Here is a 23,375-nt window from a genome sequence, read left to right as displayed (position 1 = left end):
AGAGTATCACCTTTGTAGAATTATCATGTGAAAATAAAAGTGATAATGCAGACAGTACCTAAGATACAGTAGACTTCCCCAGCTCTGTTAGCTGTTAACTGCAACTTCTGTCCTGGCCCCAAAGTCCAATTCATGTTTCATAAACTGGGATCATGTAAATAGATATAGTGCTAAGGAAAGATAAGGAGACCAAAAGACCATGTTTGCAATATGATTGAAATTATGTGTTTCCATTTCCATAAGTAAGGAAGGAAGACATAGGAAAAAACATATTCACATGTAAACTGCGGTTATCTTTGAATTGTGGGATACATAGGACTTTTGTTTCCTTGAATATTTTTTAGTTTGTCAAAGGAGCATGTATTAATTTAGAAAAAGAAACTCTTTATCACTTTATTGTCTTGTTTGAGAAGTAATACATATTTATTTATTAGGAAAATATTAGAAAACACAGACAAGCAAAATAAAGAAGATAGATCATACTCGTAATCTCTTTCTCTTGGGACAACCAAGTAGGGACAATCTTTCCATCAGCTTCCTTCCTTTTGTCCTTTTTCATGTATACTTTCAGAGTTTTAAGAATGCATGTAACTTCAGATATTCACGTGAATAAGATAACACTATGCATCTTGTTCTATTAGTGCTGCTTTCTCACAGTAATGTATTAGGGACACTCTCATATTAAAACATTGACATCTATCCTACTTGCTTGAATTGCACTTCAGTCCTGGATAATATCTACTGTAGAGTGAAATTATACCACAGTTAATTAAATTTTCCCCCAAAGAAACATTGTAATCATTAATTTTTATTGATTTTTAAATTTACAAATAAAATATGAATATATATATATATATATACATATATATATATATACTCACAGAAATAAAGCATCATAGCTAAGGCTAAAGGATTATTTGAAACCTCTTTCCTTTTTGCTAATTTATAATCATCAAAAGTAACTTTAAAAAAGTAGGTCACAGAGCAAAAAACAGTTTATTCTTGTTATAGTTTCTTTGTCATTGTTGAATGTGATATTTTTGTAATATATGTTTTGTTTTTTTATTTCATAAAAAATAATATGATGCCGAAGTATTTTTGGAAGTAGATGAAATCCTTATCAAAGCTGTATTTTTTCCCTCTGAAATACATCACCAATGTCTTAGACTAGCAAGTGGGCAAAGGCTTTTATTTTGCTCAGATAACCAAATCCATGGTTCTTGACACAAATCAAAGTAATGAGAAATATTGGCATAAGTAGTATGTTTACATGATTTTGAAATTTTTCAAAAGTTTCACAGTTCAATTTTTTGTTCTATTGTTCAAATATTTTTAAAAATTCAGGTGCATTTTTGTTAGCCGATTAGTCGGAACATTAACAAAAAATGTCCTTCATGTTAATGAAGAGCCTGTTACTAGGCTCCTCCTCCATGCTATTCACAAGATTCTAGTTCAGTGTTTTTCTAGGACTTGCAATTTTCCCAGTAAAGGAAATATATTTTCTACCAAACATATTTGTAGAGCACACGGTTTCAAGAGGTAAAAAGAAACAGATATACAAATCATTTAATTCACTGGAAATATGTAAATAGTTCAAGGTTTTTGGAACTTGAACTTCCTGTTTTACTGTTTTGAGTCACAGTTTTGTGATGATTGTTTTGTTATGACTGAGTTAAACAAATATTCATGATTAATTATTCCATTTTGGTGTATCTGTGTGTGTGTGTGTGTGTGTGTGTGTGTGTGTGTGTGTGTGTGTGTGTGTGTGTGTGTGTGTGTGTGTGTATAACATGCCATTTTGAAATTCCTCTCTTGGAACTTCCTTGTAAGTTAATTAGTCTCACTTTTCAGAATAATAGCTCTTTGCTTTAGCCACACTCACTCCTTTATTTGACAAACTTAGCTTCTGCAATCTTTAGACTTTGCAGAAATTAATGCACAAAGACTTGATACTGCTGAGGACATTTCAAAAATAGAATGACAATCTCTGAAGGACTTAAATATGAACTAAAAATTTAAACAATGGTGTCTCCATTGGAACAGATACATAGCTCTTGAAGGGAATACTGTGATTAGGACAGCTTTCAATATATAAATCCTTGTAAGTGTGTTTTATTTTATGTTTACAACCTTTGTATTTGATGACACACATACACATACACACACACTTATTCACTCTTTAAGAACAGCCAAGTGTGTGTCGTGTATACCAAGTCTTGGCAGCTTTCTTATGACCTCTCTAACCAATAAGTTGCTTCTGTCTACTCTCCTTCAGAGAAATAACTTATTTCTTAACAAAAGGATAAAATAGAGAGAATACTTTTATCTAAATCTTCATTTCTGAAATTTTATATTTTACTTTTCAAGTCTTCCTGGGATACAGAAGTTTTAAAAAAAAATGCCTTAGAACATGCCTGTCTTTGTACAACTCACTTTCTAAATGAAGGGTTTTGACATTTGACAGTTTTGGACAAGGAATGACATAATGTTTTTGCTTTTGAAAAGGATCTCTCTAGTTCGTAAGGGGACAAAGGAAAGCAGAAGCAGGAAAACTGGTTAGGAGACTATTAACATAATTTGAATGCAAAATGTTATAATATTATTTGAAACTATGAATTCACCTTTAACTTATTGAATGTATTTGTATTTGCATTTTTGTGAATTATTTCCATTTTTACATGATTTTATGGAATTTAAATCTTCATCATTTAGGTAACATTCAATGATTCTTAAGTCATTTTTATAATGAAATGTTTGGTTATTTACTTGTGTCACTAGTGTGTTATTCATACCTATAAATATATTTATTGTGTTTCAGTTGATCCTGAAAATTTATTTATTGGCCGTCACTTCATTATTATACTCGCTACAGTTGCCTTTACTCTGCCTTTGTCTTTGTATCGAGATATAGCAAAGCTTGGAAAGGTAATTTTTACATTTTAAATAGGCACAGAAATGCACATGTTTACCTGCATTAATGTTGTTAAGCTACTGTCTATATAGCCAATTTCTTTATAGTTAAGTCCTTAATTTCAGTATTCATCTGTTGTTTCTTCTAGTTTACTTACAATTATACTAGAGTAAACTGTACTTGACTTCTTATCTTATTTTGGGGAACTGATGGTTAAATAGCTGATGACCGTGAAATAAATACATCCTTTCTTTTCCTTTTTAAAGTAGATAACTTTGACATCAGACAGCACACCTTAAATTTTAAATATATAAAGAGCTATACACCAAGTCTAGTTTCATCAATGTTCTATCATTTTTATAGTCTAAACCATTTAAAATTGAACTAACTTTAAGAAGGAAGGATGAATCATTCATTGGCTTAAAATGTTTTGTAAATTACATTGTTTGTTGTTTAATTAAACAATTACAATTACATTGTTTAAATTCAACCAGTGAATTTAAATGCCAATGTATTGATTGATTAATTGTTGAAACTTGGGCCAATATTTATGACTCATATTGCTGAAGTGAAATGATGGTTTATTCTTCACAAAACCACCCAAATAATCACTCAGCTCATCATATATGCTCATCAGCATAGATTAACCTCTGCCTCTATTTTAGTTACTCCCTCTCAAGGAATGTTTGTATTTTACCCAAAACATTACTGGTATTGTATCTACATTATGCAGAGCATTCTGAAAAAAAATTTTTTTAAAGAGCTGTTCATATACTTTTAATTTGAAAATCCAACAGTTGATTGAATTTTGTCCCTCCGTGTGGTGTTTGGGGTGTATCCTGTTCTTAAGCCCCTCTGTCCAGCTAGAGCTGAGAATGGAGATGATACTCCTGACCACTCTGCCGTCCTTCTCTCACAGGCATCCAGAAAGAAACAAGAGTGTCTCAAAAGGGTTTTATGGGTGTGTGTATGTGAATTATCTGAAATGGCCGAACTATTTCTCATTTTACATGTTCAGAGCAGACATAAATGTTACCTTCAGAGAGCAGAACGCAAAACATTAATGAAAAGAAAGCAAACATTCTGTTATATTATTAATACCTGAACATTTTTTCCCTAAATGTCCTTTAAAAGTGTCATATGGAAATACCTGAATAGTTTTTCAGTGAGCAAAGCAGAGGTATCAGGGGGCCTTGAGGTGGAGTCAGGCTGCTTGTATTTGAGTTCCGCCCCTCCCCCGCCACTTTCTAGCTGTATGACCTTGGGAATTTTACTTAATACCTCTGTTCCTCAGTTGATTAGAGGACTCATAGTAGAACCTTCTTTCTAGTTAAGAACTAACAATCCAGAAAACAATGTTAATGACAAGCAAAAGAAAACAAAAGCAACTTGATATATATTCCATTTATATGTATATATGTTGTTTATATATATTTATGTATTTCTAGAATCAGAGAAAAATGTCTAAATTGTGCTTATCTGTTACAAAATTAAGAGCAGCAGCACAGCTCTAATGTAATGAGTGCCCAGAACCCATTACACTCACAGACTGGTTTATATTTTAACCAGTTGAAATAGTGACAGAAGAGAAAGGAAGGTGCAAAGAAGATGAGAAGTCCAGACCAAAGGGCAAAACCACATAGGAAAAAAATGAACTAATGGAGCTAGACAGCAGAAAGGAAAAGGCAGAGGTGCCCCAAAAATGTGTGTGAGTGGGCGGGTGTGCCGGTGTTGCATTGGAAGGGAGACGAAAAGATATAGAAGCAGAAGAAGCAATTATAGATAGAAGAAAAAAGCACCAGTCAACACCAAGTCAACACCAGTCAGCACTATGGTATTTGAAAACAGAGAAGAAAACATACCATCACTTTTACTTTCATGAACTGAAATCACCAGCTCTGTCTTCTACACAGGAAGACACTAGAAATACTTAAAGCCATGTTGCAAGATTACAATAGTCATGCATGACACATGTTCTCCTGTGGGGAAAGGGGGGAAGCTAAAACGATGGTTGGGTGAAAAGTTTCATGCTTCATTTGATCAACACCAATCGATAAGAATGAAGTAGTAAGAGATCACGTTTAAAAACTGTGCAGAAGTTCCCTCAAATAAAAAGAGAAACACCTAATATTTGCAAAAAATAATCTCTGTTCTAAATTGACAATATCTTTACTTTTTCTTTTGTAGATCTCTCTTATTTCTACAGTTTTAACAACTGTGATTCTTGGAATTGTAATGGCAAGAGTCGTTTCCTTGGGTCCATACATGTAAGCTTTGTTATTGTATTGGTTGGTCTTCATTTTATAGCCTTCACATAGATACTTTACATGACATACATGCTGAAGTATAAGGTAGTCATGGTACCAGAAGCATCATTTATCTTCAGTTTTTGACAAAATGAGGGAAAAGAATTCTATCTAAGCAGATATGCACTTTCTTTCCAGTTGGACCCTGTGTAGCGATGAGATTAAACTGAGTTTACTTACTAATATTATACTGTCCAGCCCTAAGAATTAGAATAAGGAAGGAATTTGGAATAGTGAAAAACAGGAACAAAATAGAGCTCTCAAGACGAAAAGTCATAATTGGCAGAAATTTCTATGTCTACACTAGACATTGATTTGTTCTTAACAAAGGTTCACCAGTCTAGGCTGAAATGAAGAGAATAAATGAAGATAGTGGATGTTTTTCTCCATGAAATGAAGTATAGTCACTTTGAAACCACCCTTTCTTCTCTGCTAAGATTATATGATTACTTTGTGTTAAAATGCTGCGTCATTGGTGAATGACGGTGATAGCTGTAGTGGTATTTTTGTTTGTTTTTAATGTCATTATTTGGCCAAATAAAAAAGTTGGCAACCTGGTATTGGTTCCTCAAATTTTAAAAATGTTACTTATGCATCATTCAGACTATGAGTATTGCTGGTCGAAGCTACACGATTGTTGGTGCTTTGATTGCAGAACAGTTTCGCCAGAGAAGGACTGGGTAGTTTATATCTTTGGTTCCAAGAGAAGGCTGGAAAGGAACTAGCTTAAATCGGCTTTAAACACAAAATTGGATTCCCACAATATACAATAAATATTTGTTGAATAAACAAATACATAAATAATACATTATGGAATTCCCATGAGACCTTAGACATTTTCTCCATCGTAAATAAGACAAAATAAAATTAAGATATGTCTAGCACAATTCAAGGAATACACTGGGTGTTTGATGAATGTTATCTGTGAGGGATAAAAAGGAAACCTGATAAATAGCTGTCATTGATAATGCATTCCCCAGAGTGACTTCTTTTTTTTCTGTTGATTAATTACCGTCCCGCCAAATCACTTCATTTTCAACGGCAGATGTTTATGTCAGGCTTTTAGTCTCTCGGGAAAATAGCAAAAATAGTGCCTCAAATTTATTTGTAAGGAAGTATGAAGAAGCTAGTCTCTCTGTATTTGATACAGCCTTTACTTTGATAAAACTCCTATTTCTTAAATAATTTAGGTGAAAGGAAAAAGCATACATATCTCTATGTTTATATTAATGTTCTCTTCAGATAATCCCAGCTCATAATTGTATTAGTCAGCTTGGGCTGCTGGAATAAAATGCTATAGACTGGGTGGCTTAAACAACAGGAATTTTATTTTTATCTCCTTCTGCAGATACCAGCATGGTTGGGTTCTGGTGAGGGATATGTTGCTGGCTTTCAGAAAGCTGCCCTCCTGCTGTGTCCTCTAGGCAGGGAAAGACAGCAAGCTCTCTAGTGTCTCTCCTAACAAGGGCACTAATCCCATCAAGAATGACCTGCCCTCATGACCGCCTCTAAACCTAATTATCTCCCTAAGTCCCCATCTCCAGATACCATCACACTGGGGGTTAGGGATTCAACATACGAATTTTGTGGAGGGACACAATTCAGTCCATGGCAATAGTGTTCTGGAAATGCACTTGGCTCTTTCCACTGTGGCCATTATCCTTTCATTTACTGAACACTTATTGAATGCCTATTATTTGTAAGCAATGCCCAGTTCCTATTGCTGGGCCCTGGGAGGGAAAGCGCAGAGACGGAAATCAGCACCTATGCAAGCTGTTCACAGTCAAGTATGGAGATGGGACTTATTTAAAAACAAAAAAGAGAAAAAGGAAGTGACAGTACAGTGTGAGGAGTGCAAAACAGAAGCATAAACAAGTGGCAGTGGCAGTGCCAAATCACGGAGTGCTTAATGTCTGAATCAGGGAGGGCTTCCTGGAGGAAGAGAGACATGATCTGGATGTTTTGAAAGATGAGTCTGAATTTTTCCAGATAGATAAGGGTGTAAAAGGCATGATAGGCCTGGGGAAGGTAAGCATAAAAGCACAAAAGCAATTGTTAACTTCTACTAACATTAATTTGTTATCTATTATCTTGATACTATATTCAGTTCTAATTTTAAAAAGCTGAATTCACAGCAAACATAAAGCTAGTAAGTATATTGAACAGAATACAGTAAATAACTCTTGGTTAAATATTTTAATAATATAAGACAACTATTTTAATTGAATATTTTATTATAAAAAGTGCTTTTAGAGATTAAATCACTTGATTTTAATAAAAGGCCTTGTGGATTTGGTAAATATAGTACCAGGAGACAATATTGAGGGAAAAAAAATAAGTCCTTAAAGTTGGCGGTAAATAAATTGATCATTAATTAAGCCCCAGGAGAACAATTTAAAGCAATGATTTTCAACTCTGGCTTCACATTAGAGTTAACTGGGTAGCTTTAAGAAAAGCTGACGCCAATGCCCCACCTGCAGAGATTCTGAAGGAATTGGTATAGGAGCCAGACAACTGATTCATTATTTGGCAGTTGTGACTATATGAACGAAGATCCAGAATCTCTTTGTTTTAAACAGATTAAAATCATGGGTACACATTTTAACTGACAGGTCATTCTAAAAATAGACCAGAGATTTTGTGTTATTTTGGTTACTGTTGTATCATTATTTTTCATGATTCATTCTCCACTTATCTTTCTTAGTATCTTTTATATACAAAATGTATGTAAGATACTATTGTGAATTCAAAGAGAAAAATATCTCGGCTCTCAGGCTCATGGTTTAATGGGGAAGAAAAGGCAATAGAAATGACTGCCATGGAAGCAGTGTCTCTTGATAGAAAGGAAAGAGGAAGGAGGGGCCACTTCCTGGTGGCACTAAATGAATTGATTTTATGGCCAAAGAGCTATTTATTTCTGTTATAAACAAAATGTGGCCTGTATCTTTCTAGCCTTCCCCTAGTGGCTTTAGATTTCTCTAAAATCATATTTTATCTGAGTCTTTGCAGTTTTTCTAATAACAGGGATTATTTACTTAACTCTTTCAATATTTAGATGTTAAAGAAGTGTGTCTTTTAATACTGTGCTGCCTTTAATTTTGTTTGAGTAAGACTGCAAACAACTTCTGTTTGTCCAGACTTACGATCAGGCTAATCAAATCCCATGTTCAGGGGTTGGCATCGTAGTTGGGCAGGCAGGCTTCTTTCTGAAAATATGACAGCCACAAGTGCTTATAATCCATAAAACATGAGAAATTCAATACTCTGTGTGTGTTTGTCCTCATTTTTGATTCAGATGAACGATCAGAAAAGCTGTACTTTTTCACAGCACTTTTAAAGTGGTATTTGAAAAAGATCTTTAAACCCACTATCAGAAAAGAGGAAGGTGCCGAATGGCTACTGGTATTGACCTTGTTACTATGGAAACACCTTTTTAGTGCTTGTGTTTTAAAAATAAAACACACAATTCAATTTCCTTTTCCATAACTCATAGGGCCATAAATTCTGCTTTTTGATATGATTTCAAATATCTCCCAGTCCAATGACTTTCAGTTCTTTTTTGGAAATAATGTTCAGTTTTATTGTATTTTCTAACCTTTTGCTTTCTAAAAACTGCAGTGGCAAGGCAATTTAATTGCTTTTCAGAAAGTGTGCTAGTATAAAAATGCAATAACACAGTTCTCCCAGTTTTTTCAGATTACATTCAAAGACATTATTACTGTGAAAACCTTTATTCTATGCCTCATTAATATTCAATTCTTTACATTCAGGATGGAAATGATAGCTTGCTGTCTAAAATTACAATGTTTTATCTTTATATAACATCTCTTTACAGCATTTTAGTCAACAGTGTAGTGTTCAATACTTGCAAAAAATATATGTATCATTCAAAAACTATTTATGCATATAAAATGTGCTTTCCTTAAGGATCTCAATACATATTAGTTTCTTTACTCCTTATCCATTCTAATCCTGCAATTCTACAATTTTTTGCTACACATGAAAAGGAATCAGAGGGGATTAAAGAAAGAATCAGGAAAATATGGGGAAACAGACAGGAAGATTGTGTATTTGAAAAATATAATAATAAGTTCTCTCAATTACTAGCTACTGATTTTTGTTGATGATTTATAAATTACTGCCCTTTTTGTTGCAAATTACAACCACTGAACCCTAACTGTTTAAAGCAAAAGGGACTTTATTGACTGACACAACTTTAAAGGTCAAGGTTGATTTTATTATTAAATTTGGTTGGGTTTAGGAGCACTGTCAACCATCAGACATAGTTTCTCTTTTTTCATTTCTTGGCTTTGCTTCCTGTTTTGGCTCTAGTTTGAAAGGCTTCACCTCTTTGTGACAATATAGCTGCAGCGGTCCCAGCCTACATCCATTCAAGTCCAGCTCCATAAAAAAATAAAGAGCTTTCTCTTTCAAGTTTACTCCAGCTTCACCTCCAGTGTTAGTTCTGGCTGGGTCTCCTGGGGACCCATGATGGTCACAAACCCTGTCATCCTGGCTTGGGTTGAGTTGTTGTGTGTAGGTTATAGGCCTACCCTTGATGCTAAGGACAGGGTCAGCCCAACCAAAGCGCACAGCCTGAGAGTAAAGGAAAGTTTGGTTCCAAAGGAAACTGAGGCAATGGTGCCAGGAGAGGAGGGAGTAGCCATTGCATGGTGCAGAGTACAGACGTTCACTCAGAGAGGAAACTAATGATACTGAGGAGTTTCAATCAAACCAGGGCAGAGAGAATTGAGATGTAAGTTAACTGCAGGAAGGTGAGTTTAGTAAATCACCCCTCCTTTTTTTTTTTTGAGAGCATCACATGATGAAGCAGTGGCTTAAGGCAGTTGAGAGCTAAAAACAAAACAAAACAACAAAAGAACCTTTTCTAGCATGGAAGATATTGAACATGTTACAGGCCAAGCCAAAGATGGAGCCATTAGTCCCCCAGGAGATCTTGAAAAGTTGGAATTTACAATGCAGAGTAATCCTGGGAGAGGAACTGGGATACTTCTTCCTCTTGAAACAATAGGAAAATATGGATACATTGTGAAAAACAGTGAAGGGGATTAGAGGGGTCATGCCCAGGGGCCCTTATTCATTTCAGAGATGAGATTATTATCTGGGAATGTAGTAGACAAAAGTATGTTTAGAGCCTAAATATTTTAATTGGTTAAATTTGGAACTGTCACCCTGGGAAGTAAGAAGGGATCTGCACATAGGTATAAAACAATCGTGCTAGATGTTAGATTATCTATTTTCATCTTTTATGTGTTTTCTTGTGTGTTTTAAGTCTTCTGCACCTTGTGGTAAGCTCCATGAGGACAGGATCACACTTCTTTTTCCACTCCATGTCTTATCCATCACTCAGCACAGTGCCTAATGCAGAATGAGAATTCAGCAAAGAACTATCGAGTGACCAGTTGAATAAATAAATGAGTCTATGTGTGTTCTGACCTTAGCTGATTTAACCTGAGGACTAACTGACCCAAATTCTAAAGCAATGAAACAATAAAAATTATCTTGGGACAATAAAAATGTCATGCAAAAACATCTCCTGTCAAAGAAAATTTCCCTAAGGCTGCTTCCATGCTAGCAAAATTGGCTGACTCATTTGCTAAAATGCCATCTGATTCCATGTTCCACAGCATTATTAGTGCTGGTCAGTGTTACCAGACAGATTGCCTCTATGTGAAGCATCAGATAAAACCATCATTTAACTGGAGCCTACATGAAAATACAAAAAACAACTGCAAGACAATATATTCTCAGAGAAGATCAGCCCAGTCCCTGTGAGTATAAGTGTAGCTGGAGAAACTCCTTCCACTCATCAACAATTATTTTTATAAATGTCCGCCATAGTGTGGTTTACCCCTGTCTGTTATTTCCAATTAGAAGCCAGACTGGTTTCTGGTTCAGACTCACAACCAAACAGCAAATACGGAGTAGCCTGTTCTCCCAGCCAGCAAGCAATTTATTCAGTGTCTGGCAGTGTCTGCCAGTCATGTTGGCAGAAGTGTGTGAGGCCTAGAGATGTGATGTGTATCATGGCCAAAGCAGCTCAAAGTTCTAACATTAGGAGTGATGGGGAGAGGGGGGACCCTGTCATTGGGGAGGAGAACTATCAAACAAAAATGCAATTGCCTCCATTGGACATTTTCTCAAAATTCTATCTTGCTTTTATGTCGCTCCTCATATATTTCATCACAGTTTAACAATGGTCATATCTCTATAATATCTCTTCCACAAAACTGCTGAAGACGGTGCTTTCCTAATCCACTCTCCCCTCACCAACACCCATCTGGCTTCTGTGTTTAGGAAGTAAGTAGAGTTTTGGGGATTCTGAGCTGAAAGTGTGACTAGAATGGGCAAAGAAATGATTAGAGAGAGGTTGGCAGAGACCACCAAGAAAGGAGAGCTTTATGTGTGGAGCTGAGAAACCCGGATGTGCTCTTTAGTCTGATGGCCGTTGGAGGCTCTTAGGCAGGGGAGTAGCCAGGGCAAGGCTCCCTTTTGGTGGGAGTTCTCTTGCAGCAGGGCTGAGGGTGGTTTGGGGGTGTGAAGAACTGAAAGAAGGCTCTCCGGAACAAGCACCCAGGCAAAGGACACCTGGAGCAGTATAAGGGCAGGGCTCAAAATGAAGAGCAAGAGAAAAAAAGAGGGCGATGCTCGCTTTTCCAACTTGGATAACTAGTCTGGTAGATGGTTCAGAATTTACCACCCCAAGGAGAAAATGGAAGCATCTGTTCAGTCAATGGACCCGTCACATTTTTAGGGACAAGGACTGTGAAGATCAATATAGCACAATTCCTTTCTGCAGGTCTAACTTACTGGGGGTGAGGTGGGGTGGATGAACACATAAAAGATAATAACCTCAATAGACTATTTAATAGAATTATGAGCAGGGTGCTACGGAAACAGAGAAGGACCCTAGCTTCTTTTAAGTTGTTAACCAGGATAAGAGAGAAAGCAGGTCTGGGGAAAACATATTAGGTCTTTAATATTTTAAAACCTTGATTTTGAGTAACTCTTTGGGTGGGAAAGAGGAAAAAGGAGAAATCACTCAGAGTTTTGGAAATGCGAAGTCTGGAGTTGAGAGAGAGGCTGATATGAACAAGATTTACAGGGACAGTGCGTACGGCGAGGGGAGGCACACTGCAAGGAGACCCCGGATGGAAAGCAATGGTTTGGGGCTCACATCTGAAACTATATTTATTTTAATATAAACTCACATTATATCTTAATTGTTTTGTGAAAAAACACAGTGCAGAACAAAAACACATAATTCTAACAAGTTTTTATTATGCTAAAAACTGAAATCTTGCCTCTTCCTCCTCACTCTCTGCTCTTTTTAACCCTAACTCACAAAAGCAAAAGCAGTTAACATCCAATTTTTTAAAAGTTGACAGAAGAATTGGAGCCAATCATAAGAAAAAAAGGAAAGAAATTGGTGATAGAACAGGAATCAAAAGTGGCTGGTGTTACAAATGGGAAAAAGTATTTGTGATGTTCATGGCGCCAAGCTGTGCAAGCTTTTTATACGATTCATATAAAAAACAAAAGTGTATTTTGGCAAAAATAAATCAGCATGATATTTTATGTAAATTTTAACTCAAGATTAGCTTTATAGAAAACTTGTGTTTAAAAAAAAAAAAGGGTCAGTTGTGATGTTTAGAGTGATTCCCAAGAATTTTCCTGAACAGTTTGGTGTGTTCACGTAAACTGCAGCTGTCGATAAAATAAGGTCAGAAAAAAAGTGTGGCGGGAGCGAGGAAGTGGCAGAAGGCTGCCAGCTGATGCCCGAGCTGGGGACACGGGCAGCAGATCTGCGTGTGCCATTAATAGCTTGTGGTGTGACAGGAAACGGGCCGCCTCTGTTTGGGTGCCGGCCAGAGCACTTGGCTCTCAGCTGTGTCTGGTTGAAGAGGTTAACATGTAAGGCTCCCTTAACAAAACACAGGCTCCGCTGAGACTGTGTGATGCGCAAGGTGCCTGTGTTTAGCTGCAAAGCGTTTGGGCAGGTACCACAGGGAGGTGCGATGTGCGATCCTCCTCCTCGGAGGTCTGATGTTCTGGGGATCAGACGCCATCTCCCTGAAGCTTGTTTTCCTCAGTCTGTGAAGACTGAGGTGTATTTAGCAGGACTTGCTTCCCATTGCTTCGCCTTATTACTACACAGCTGTTGGAAAGGTAAGGTGGAGTTTGGCTTTCAAAATTGGATAAATGCCTGAATCTAAGCATACAAACTAAAATAATTTTGCAAAATAAATGTTAACTCCCCCAAACATCCCCACTTCCAGGCTGCTAACACACACATAAAACATTTCTAAAAAGAAGATAAAGCAGCCGACTAGATTTTTTCTCAGAGTAAGGGAAACAGTCTTTAGGAAATATTTGCCATACCAAGACTGCAGTCCGCTGTCAGTCAGTCACTATCTATGTTAATAATAAAATATATTAAAACACTTGAAGCATTGTACCTTAAATGATCTGAACTTTACTAAGGCTCCATTATCTTTCCATGATCTATTTGAGGCTTTGTAAGTCATTTTAAAGGATCCTCCTTTGTCCCTATACTTCTTTCATTTGGATTATACTTTATATGGTTGAATTGAAAAGAATACATCCACATGTTTTTACAAAATCTAATATTACAAATGGCTTCTAATGAAATGGAGCAGGCTCCTATCAGTCCTTTCCTATTTCAGCTGTATCTTTTGGTATTTCTATCTTTACTTCTACATAGTAGGTGTATAACTGCTATTTCTATATTCTCAGTGTTTTCTTATCATAAAGTAGACGAGGATTTAGCTTTTCGATTATCTTTCCTCTTCTACCATAGTATGTGGAGCTATAAACAGAACATTCAAAATCAAATAATTATATTTTTTTTCTTCTTTAACAGTTTTTTTCTAGAATTAACATTTGCTTTTGTTTTTGTTTTTAGCCATATTTAGCTGGATGTCCAGTATAGGTTTTTATTTGAAAACTTTATTTTTTTAGGGCAGTTTTAGGTTCACAGCAAAATTCAAAGGTACAGAGATCTTTCCATATACCCCTTTCCCACACACATGCATAGCCTCCTCCATTATCAACCTCCTTATTAGTGTGGTGCATTAGTTACAATTGATGATCCTAGATTAGTGGATCATAATCACCCAAGGTCCACAGTTGACATTAGAGGTCACTTTTGGCATTGTACATTCTGAGGAATTGTATATTCTGAGTGGTTGTTGAACAATGGTTCAACAGTTACCCATATTATTAGATCCTGAGGCCCACTGCAGAGGTATTACAGAACTACTGACTGTACTCTCCATGATGTCCTACTAACTCCATGACCAACTTATATTATGCCTGAGAAGCTTTGTGCCCCTTTCTCCCCCTCACTCTCCATACTGATCCACCCCAACCCCTCCCCTACTTCTCAGTGCCTGTGAGTCTGCTGCTGTTTTGTTCATTCTGCTTTGCTTTGTTCTTATATTCCACAAATAAGTGAAATCATACAGTATTTGTCTTTCTTCACCTGGCTTATTTCAGTGAGCATAATACCCTTTAGATCCATCCATGTTGTTGCAAATGGCAGGATTTCTTTTCTCTTTGTGGTTGTATAATATTCCATTGTGCATCCGTACCACCTTTTCATTATCCATTCATCTATTAATGGACACTTAGGTTGTTTCCATATCTTGGCTATTGTAAATAATGTAACAATAAACATAAGGGTGCATCTATCTTTTTGATTCAGGGATTTTGTTTTCTTTGGGTAAGTTCTTGGAAGGGGAATTACTGGGTAGAACAGTATTTCTATTTTTAACTTTTTGAGGAACCTCCATACTGCTTTCCACAGCGCTTGCACCAATTTACATTCCCACCAACGGTGTAGGAGGGCTCCCATTTCATGGAACATCTTTTTATAGACTTATTTGCCATCTCTCTTTATTCTTTGGTGAGGTGTCTGTTAAAGCCTTTGGCCCATTTTTAATTGGGTTGTTTGTATACTTACTATTGAGTTCTGAGTATTCTTTATATATTTGGGATAACAGTCCTTCATGAGATGTATCTTTTGCAAATATTTTCTCCTAGTTTAGCCTTTGATTTTGATAATGTTTTGTTACTCCTCTCCAAATGCTCAAACATATAAGATAACCTACCAATTGTATCATTTCTCTGGGAAACCTCCCTCCCAGGGCCTCTGTCCTCTTGCTCTTTTCTCGACAGACTGATTTCTGTCTGCAATCGCACTGTCATTCTAGGACTTACTTTTACCTTTTTTGTGTTAGTTACCCTATATCCAAGATCTCAGATCTTTCCTTTTTATTTTCTTCTTTTTCTGAAACATCCCACATGCCTCTCTGCTGTCCCCGAGAACTGCACACACAGGGGTTTTACAGAGTGAATCAGCTCTTTCTCACCATTGGCTCCTACCTGCTTGTTAATTTCTTGCATTCTCAGCACTTACCACGTAAGCATCTGCTTTCCTTTCCCAAAATGTCTTCTCCACTGATGCCTCTTTTCCATGATCCACTCTCCCATGGGTTTATCCCCCTTTTAAGTTCCTTTAGTAGCATTTTAGTGAGACCTAAGGAGAGAAATAAGATACATTTATGTGGCTCCATCCATCACATTTAATTAGCTGTCCAAATTTAACTTTTGATTATTAATTTGCCTGAAGATTTAAGTAAAAAATCCAATGTCTTCTTCAAAGTATATTTTCCTATGTATTTTATATATAGGGATATATAGGATGGTTCAAAAATTCTGTCTCAAAATTTATCCAATTACTGGGTTAGCTAATCCTTTCTCTACCTCAGTTTACAGTACTCTTGTGCTATTACTTGGCAGAGAAATTAGGAAAGAAAAGGAATAAGTGACATTTGTATCAGCACTTAGTTGAAAGCTTTGGGAAGAGATATATGTGAAAAACAATAATTCAATGAAGATTTTATTTCCTTATGCTGAATATTTCTTTAGCATACCAAATTGCGAATTGATTACTCCTGCCTTTATTTCTGACTTCAGTAAAAGTTACTGTGTCTTCAATTTGGTAAAAATCATGAGAGGTATATTTTTCATTGCTTGCAAAGACCATTAAACACATACACACACACACCCATCAATAATTCATATGTGCAAGGAAATCTGACCTTATTAAAATAAAATTCAGGAACTCCAAGTAATTCCTGAAAGTAAAACTAAGTTTCCTGCTCAAGTAAGTACTCTATGTCTCTCTATAAAAAGGTAGTGCTAAGTGTTCAAGAAGTTAACTTAAATGTCGCTGTATGTATATTTTATCAATGTCAATAATGAAATATTAATTTCATAAGCTTTCCCTATAGAAAAATACAAAAGAAATTGTCATTGCAATACTGACAGAATAAAACCTTTTCTATAATTGAAAACATATACAAATACAACAAAAAAACTTAATTCGTGCATGTGTGTATGTGTGTGTAGAAACTTACAGATATAAAAGGTTAATTTTACAATTTTTCTTTCAAGTGATTAGTTTAAGATGTTATCCAGCGATTAAATAATCAGGCAATTTGCCTCTCTATTCATTTTAGATGTCAAATATCTTAAGGTTTAATAAGTGCCTCTTTTATTCAAATGTTTAATTATCTTCCACTGATGATAGTTTCCACGCTGCATAGAAAAACTGATCATATTGCCCACAGAGTGACAGCTTAGCTGGGGAGACTGACCCTGGACCAAGATAGATACCCGGGAGTGAGGTGAGCAGCTCCAAATAACCTGAAATTGTCTAAAACCATTTTATGCAGCTGGAAGTTGCACCAATTTGGCAGACCCAGTGGTGTAGAAAATTGGTGTATAATATAGAATACTGAATATTTACTGTTCTTAGAATCAAAAGTCTAAATGAACCATTTCATGTGCCCATTTGGTCACATGTATACTTTATCAAGATTAGTCACTCATTTATTTTAAATAAGATGATTGGCCTTCCCCGTGGTCCTTTCATTCTCTAGAATAAGAATGCCATGAAAATTGTGTTTCATGTTCTTGCAGGTCCTGACACCCAGACGGAGACATATATTGATACTTTAATGATAACACAAAGAAAGGGAGAAGGAGTAGAAAGAGGTCTCGTGTAACATTGAATGCCCACTATATACAATGCTCTTTCATTCATTTTCTCATTTCACCCTTATGTCAGGTATTGAAAATAGAATTATTATTATTGTTTCTGTTCTACAGCAGAGAAAACTTGAGATCAGTGTCATTAAGTAATCTGCCCAACGTCACCCTACTAGTACATCATAAAGTAAACATTTAAATCCAAGTCTGACTTCAAAGCCCATTTTTTTTCCCATTACCGATTGCTGTATTCCATGTGGGTTTTCTTAGTCTTGAGAAAGTCTGTCCATCACAATGGAAATTAAGTTCATTATTGCTTTAGTTGTGCTTTATTGATACTAACCACAGTTGGCCAATAGCCAGCAAATGATCATATTAAATGAAAGGTAGGAGCCAAATGGGAATAAAGGGCTGGTCCATTCATCGGCAGGTAACATTAACACCTACTGAAGAGACACTGTTGACTGCAGTGGGCTAATTACAGAACTACTCGCTTCCAGGGCAAACTACACACACACATATACCGATTTTGGTTCCTTGGGGAAATGAACTTCAAGAGTAGCAACAGAAAAGTTTAAAACACGGAGAAATTGGAGAGTAGTTCTTACACTGGAGTTTCTTTAGAAGAAAACGTGCCTTGCTTTGTACAAAAGAAATACTCCTGAAGAGGTTTATGTTAATTAATGTTTCAATTTGAATAATCACATGAAAGCTATTCCGTTTACAGGTAATGTACTGTGAATTATTCTCTAAAGTTGGGGGGGAAAGAAAGCACTCATCCCATAATTCAATCACTTTGTATAACAAATTAAATTTAGTGGATTTACATTTTATAGTATTTCAATATGATGATTATGTAATATCTATTTTTCCCCATGTCTCTATTAATAAGGACAATTTCAGTTCATTTCTCCCAATTTGTTATTTTAGGCTTTTTTTGTTTTGAAAATCCTCTGGTATCTGATTCTTTGTAAGTTAACAAGGTATGTCGCTCATTGTTTTACTCAATTCCTCCATTCCACTTGCCTCTCAGAAAATACAAATGGAAATAGTAGTTGATATTTATAGCAGAAGCTACATTATAGAAAAAACTAAACCTCTGAAGATGATTTCTTTAACTCTTAGACTATTGGAAGATAATTACCATTAAATAAATAAACCATTTGGTTTTTCGAAACAAAGATTACCTGCATGATATCTTCTAGATCTGAGTTGTCCAATAAATAGCAAATAGCCTCCTATGGCTATTTAAATTTAAGTTAGATAAAATTAAATAAAAGTAAGTAATGCCTTGGTTTCACTAGCCATAATTTCAAATGCTCAATAGCCACATGTGGCTAGGAATAACCATATGGACAGCACAGATACAGAACATTTTCAGCATTACATAGTGCTGTGCTAGAGTATGATACAGAATACAGATGATGATTTAGAATACACACCAAAATAGTTGACCTCTTCATTTTCTTTTTTTTCTGCAGTATGCCCAGTGATTATAATTGTGGTAGCACTCACATGTATTTGTTAAAAATTGAATAAACTGAGTAAGTAACTGGAAAGCAGTAAGAATGTAGTTTTAGTTATAGAATATTTATGGAAATTTAAGGTTAAAAATTAGGTTCAGATCCAGAGAGGTTTTATGTAGAAAATATTGTATAACTATATAAAGTTGAGGAAGCAGGAGATTAAGCAAGATACTTTTGAAATAATTTTCAATATTTGCTCCCAAACTTTATCAGCAATAGACAGTCATATTCAAAAATCAATTCATTTCTTTTTCCCAGAGGTAATTATTATAAAGTTGGTTTAAATCATTCCTGTTCATACTTTTATACTTACACTATGCATTTATGTATTAACAACAATTACAGTATAGATTAGTATGCTTGTAAAATATAGATAAATAACCATTATGGTAAAAAAAATGCACATTCCCTTCTATAATTCACTATTTTTCCATCAATACTGTATTCCATATATTTCCATTTTAATACTTAACACTGAGTAATTTTTTAATTGCTTTATAGCACACAATTTTATGTTGATGTCATATTTTACTAATGGATTTGTTTATCAATTCTATTGCTGGCATTGAGATCGTTTCCAAAGTTTAGCTAATATAAACAATGCAGCAGTGAACATCCTTGCCCATATGTCCATGGGCACATGTGCACCTCTCCAGGCTAGGGTATAAACCTATAAATGTAATCATTTGCTTAAAAGCTTTGAGTACCTTCAGCTTTACTAGAAGTTGCCAAATTCTTCCCCAAGTATTTTACGATTTACAGTTCCCTCCATAATAATTGCATGTTGTCCTTTCCCAATAATTTATCAACATTGCTATTGTTGAATTAGGTGTAAAATGTTCTTTTTGTGGATTTAATTTGATTTCTCTAATTATCTAGGAGGGTGAGCAACTTGTAGCTTATTTATCGGCCATTCTCTTTTTCTCCTCTATCAGTTGATTATTGTTGATTGCTCATTGGGTATTTTTCTTATTGATTTGCAGGAGTGTTTAATATACACTTGATACTAACCCCTTCTTGATTACATGCATGACAAATCTCATCTCCCAGCTTTTAGCTTATTTTTATATTTTTAATTTTGTATGCAGATTTATTTTATATTTACCTTCCAACAATGTTATCAGGTTTATCAATCTTTACCTTTATGGTTTTTCTTTTACACATTAAAAAAAAATTCTTTTCTCCCTAAATATATTTTATTCTTTGAATTTAAATATTAATTTGGGAAGAACTGGCATGATATAGTCTTATTCACATATAGGTAAATATGGTATCTCTCTCCATTTACTTGTCTTTCAATAAAATTTTATCATTCCTTTAAGATTTTGCATATCTTTTAAACTATTTTGGATTTTTTTCTGCTACTGCTATTTTAAAAACATTTTAACTGGTTGTTATTTATGTTCGTCAACCCTATTGATTTTTGTGTATTGAACTTATGTCCAGTAATCTTGCTGGCTACTCTTATTAATTCCACTAGCTGTTCAGTTAATTCTCCTGAATATTCTATGTACACAGTTCTATTGTATATAAATAATTTATCCCTTTCCAATGATTATTTTATTACATTAGCTTAGAATCCCGTAATATATCCTAGAAGCAACGATAGTGAACATCCTTGTCTGGTTTCTGCCTTTAATTGTAATATTGCTAAGTTTTCACTTTTAAATATGCCATTTCCTATGAGTTTTTAGTAGATATTCCTAGCAGGTTAAGGAAATAACTTCATTTTCTCAACTATATTGGGTGTCATGATCTCAGCAACCTCATAAAATATGCCAAGGAACTTTCTTTTTTTTCTAAGGTACTGATTGTTTCTGGAACTCAATCCCAGGCTATTTTATAAAAGTTTGGAAAACTATATTCAATATCTCTTTCCTTCTCTTTATCTAGATGAACACACCTGTTTCCCTATCTGTAACATCTTCTTTGGTAGTTTCCACCTAGAAATATACTCAAGGAATCATAGGGATCAGGAAAAATTGTAAGAACTTAAAAGAAAGAAGAGAAATGAAAATCAAACTCCTACCTTTTCATTACTCATGTAAGTGTTAAAAAGTAGGACACCATCCCAATCTGTACTGAAGGGGAAAGATGAGTGTTATTTCTGTGCAAACACCCTAACAGACAGTAGGTAAATTAAAGCATATTAGAAAGTTAACAGTCTCCAAGTTTCTATTATTGTTAGTGCTGCCTTTTCGAAGTCAATTTTTTTAAGGACCAGAGACAATACAGCTATTTTTCCACACTAGCGTTGGAATTTGACGGCTCATCGGCTAACGTTACATTGCAGGGAGGGTGCGAGAGGCAGCAGGTGGCAGCAGCCTCCACTCAAACAACGATGGGCATCAGCCCAAGCCTTGAACAGCCGGAGGCTTCTGCTGAGTCCTATTAGGTCTGTAACTGCTATTTTCAAATATGGAAAGAAATGATATATTACATAAATCCCACTAACTTTGACCAAACAAATGGGACATTTTTGTATCTGTTTTATGTAGAGAATGAATAACAAACTCAGGAAATAGGTGGGCTTATGCCTCACCTACTGCCTTTATGCTTTCTAGGACCCTTCTTCCCTGTCCCCTCTTCTCTCTTTATGCATTCCTTTGGGTCTTACTCAAGCCTTTGGGAAGCTGGCCATCTTTTAGATGTTTTGTTATCTTTTATTAAATGACAGTGGATAATAATAATATTAATACATAAACTGATAATACTAGTGACTGTTTATTGAGCACTGACTACATGCAAGGCTCTCTTTCAAAAGTTTTGCATATTTTATCTCATTTAAATCACACAATATCACAGTGAAGTAGGTACTATTATTATCCCCATTTTACAGATATCAAAACTAAAGCACAGAATGGTTAATAACTTGCCTAAGATCACACAGCTAATAAGTGGAAAGGGCCAAAGACTAATACAGGCTGTCTGACAGTGGATCCTCTGCTCTTCATCATTACTCAGGGAGGCGTTAATCAGGGATCCTAATCCCTGTCAATAGACAGACAGTAAAATATTTTAATTCCACTAAGAAATAGGTTTCTTCAGGTAAGTTTAAAGTTCATATGCTCCCCAAATGTCTTTGAGAAGTGTATCCACAGGCGGGAATCTGAGACCACGGACAGTTCAGTATGGGAGAGGTTTGGGGATGTAAAGACCAAGGGGACAAATCTCAACTTACTGTTTGTGGAAGCTTAAGTTATGTCACCACCCAGTGCCTAACTTTCCTAACATATTAAATGATGATGATAATACTTAAATGTTATTGAGAAGATTGAAGTAACATAGGATAGTCCCCAGAACATAACAAAGTACATCCTCAATTAATAGTAGTTCATGTCCACCTGCCTCAATAAATAACGGCAGTGCCAACTATGGATTCCCTGGGGCAGGAGGAGCCCAGATGAATGAGTCAGAGGGGCATAAAGGGTTGTACTGATTAACTGAGGAAGAGCATTGCATTATTAATTTTGGTATCTCCCTCAATGAGTATCTCAAATGATAAGGGCCTGACAAATGTTTGTTGTGAAATTGATGACTAAAATAAAGTCACAGAATTGAGTGAATATTTTCAATATGTGAAAAGGTCATCTTTGCAAGGATTTGACATGCATTTTAGAGGGCTGAGGTTAATAAAACATTGATCTTCCTGGGAAATTATTTACAGTCAAATAAGGTTAATGGGACCGCTCCTTCATTTCTCATGTAAAGTTCCTCAGACTGTCCTGTGGCACCATTACCTGCACTATGATTTGCTTAGGCTTGCATTTGTTTAACCATTCATCAAATTAACTGATTTCTCTTCTAGACCGAAAACAGATGATGCCTGGGTATTTGCAAAGCCCAATGCCGTTCAGGCTGTCGGTGTGATGTCGTTTGGTGAGTGTATGTATGGTCCCAAAGGTCCTTTCTCACTAGGGAGTCTTCTGTGTTTCATATTTGTGTCTGGAGAGCAGATGTCCTAAGTTTTAGATTTCCTATTCAGAGCGTATGATCTGGTTTATGCCAACATAAAATTAGGCCCAAACTTTTCACACTCATCACTAAAATTTGCTTCAGTTTGGACAAGTCTCTTTCTCATGCAGAAAACTCATTAAAGTCATCTTGTTTCTTAACTTGAAAATCTAGCAAGTGTTACGGGCCTCTTCAAAACCTCACACACTAAGTATTACAAGTTGGCTGGGTGTCTAAAGCTACTCTGTTATATCCCAGATCAGAAAGGAAGCCATGGACTTAAAATATGGTGTTGTTTAGATTTCCCCGTAGGAATGGAAAGGCCACTAGGAAATGGAAAATGAGAAAGTTGAATAGGCCTGGTTTATATCCAGAGTGACATAAAAAGAACACATAAGCCTAATGTGAATGAAATTCCTCATTACTAAAGCTGTTAGAAAGATTATTTTCTGACATATCTAGTAAATGAGTAAATTTGAACTTCAGCTCATTAGCATTCCAAAGCAGCATACATCTCTGAATTTTGGAAGTAAAAAGAAGATCCCAGTGCTTGCTTTAATAATGCCTTTACTTTTTCTT

General features: G+C 35.6%; 1 protein-coding gene across 2 annotated transcripts in view; it reads left to right on the top strand.

The window, feature by feature from the left end:
- Positions 1 to 23,375, top strand: part of SLC38A11 (solute carrier family 38 member 11) — a 54,837-nt gene that overhangs the window by 14,263 nt on the left and 17,199 nt on the right. For both annotated transcript variants that reach the window (XM_017655324.3, XM_017655322.3), the window contains 3 exons: positions 2,819 to 2,925; positions 5,099 to 5,178; positions 22,651 to 22,721. In XM_017655324.3, coding sequence (XP_017510813.3) covers positions 2,819 to 2,925; positions 5,099 to 5,178; positions 22,651 to 22,721 — 258 coding nt within the window. The remainder of the gene's footprint in view (positions 1 to 2,818; positions 2,926 to 5,098; positions 5,179 to 22,650; positions 22,722 to 23,375) is intronic.

This window comes from Manis javanica, chromosome 7 (assembly GCF_040802235.1).
Source record: "Manis javanica isolate MJ-LG chromosome 7, MJ_LKY, whole genome shotgun sequence".
NCBI lineage: Eukaryota > Metazoa > Chordata > Mammalia > Pholidota > Manidae > Manis > Manis javanica.
The sequence above is the reverse complement of the archived record's forward strand: the minus strand, read 5'-3'. Positions and strand labels throughout refer to the sequence as shown.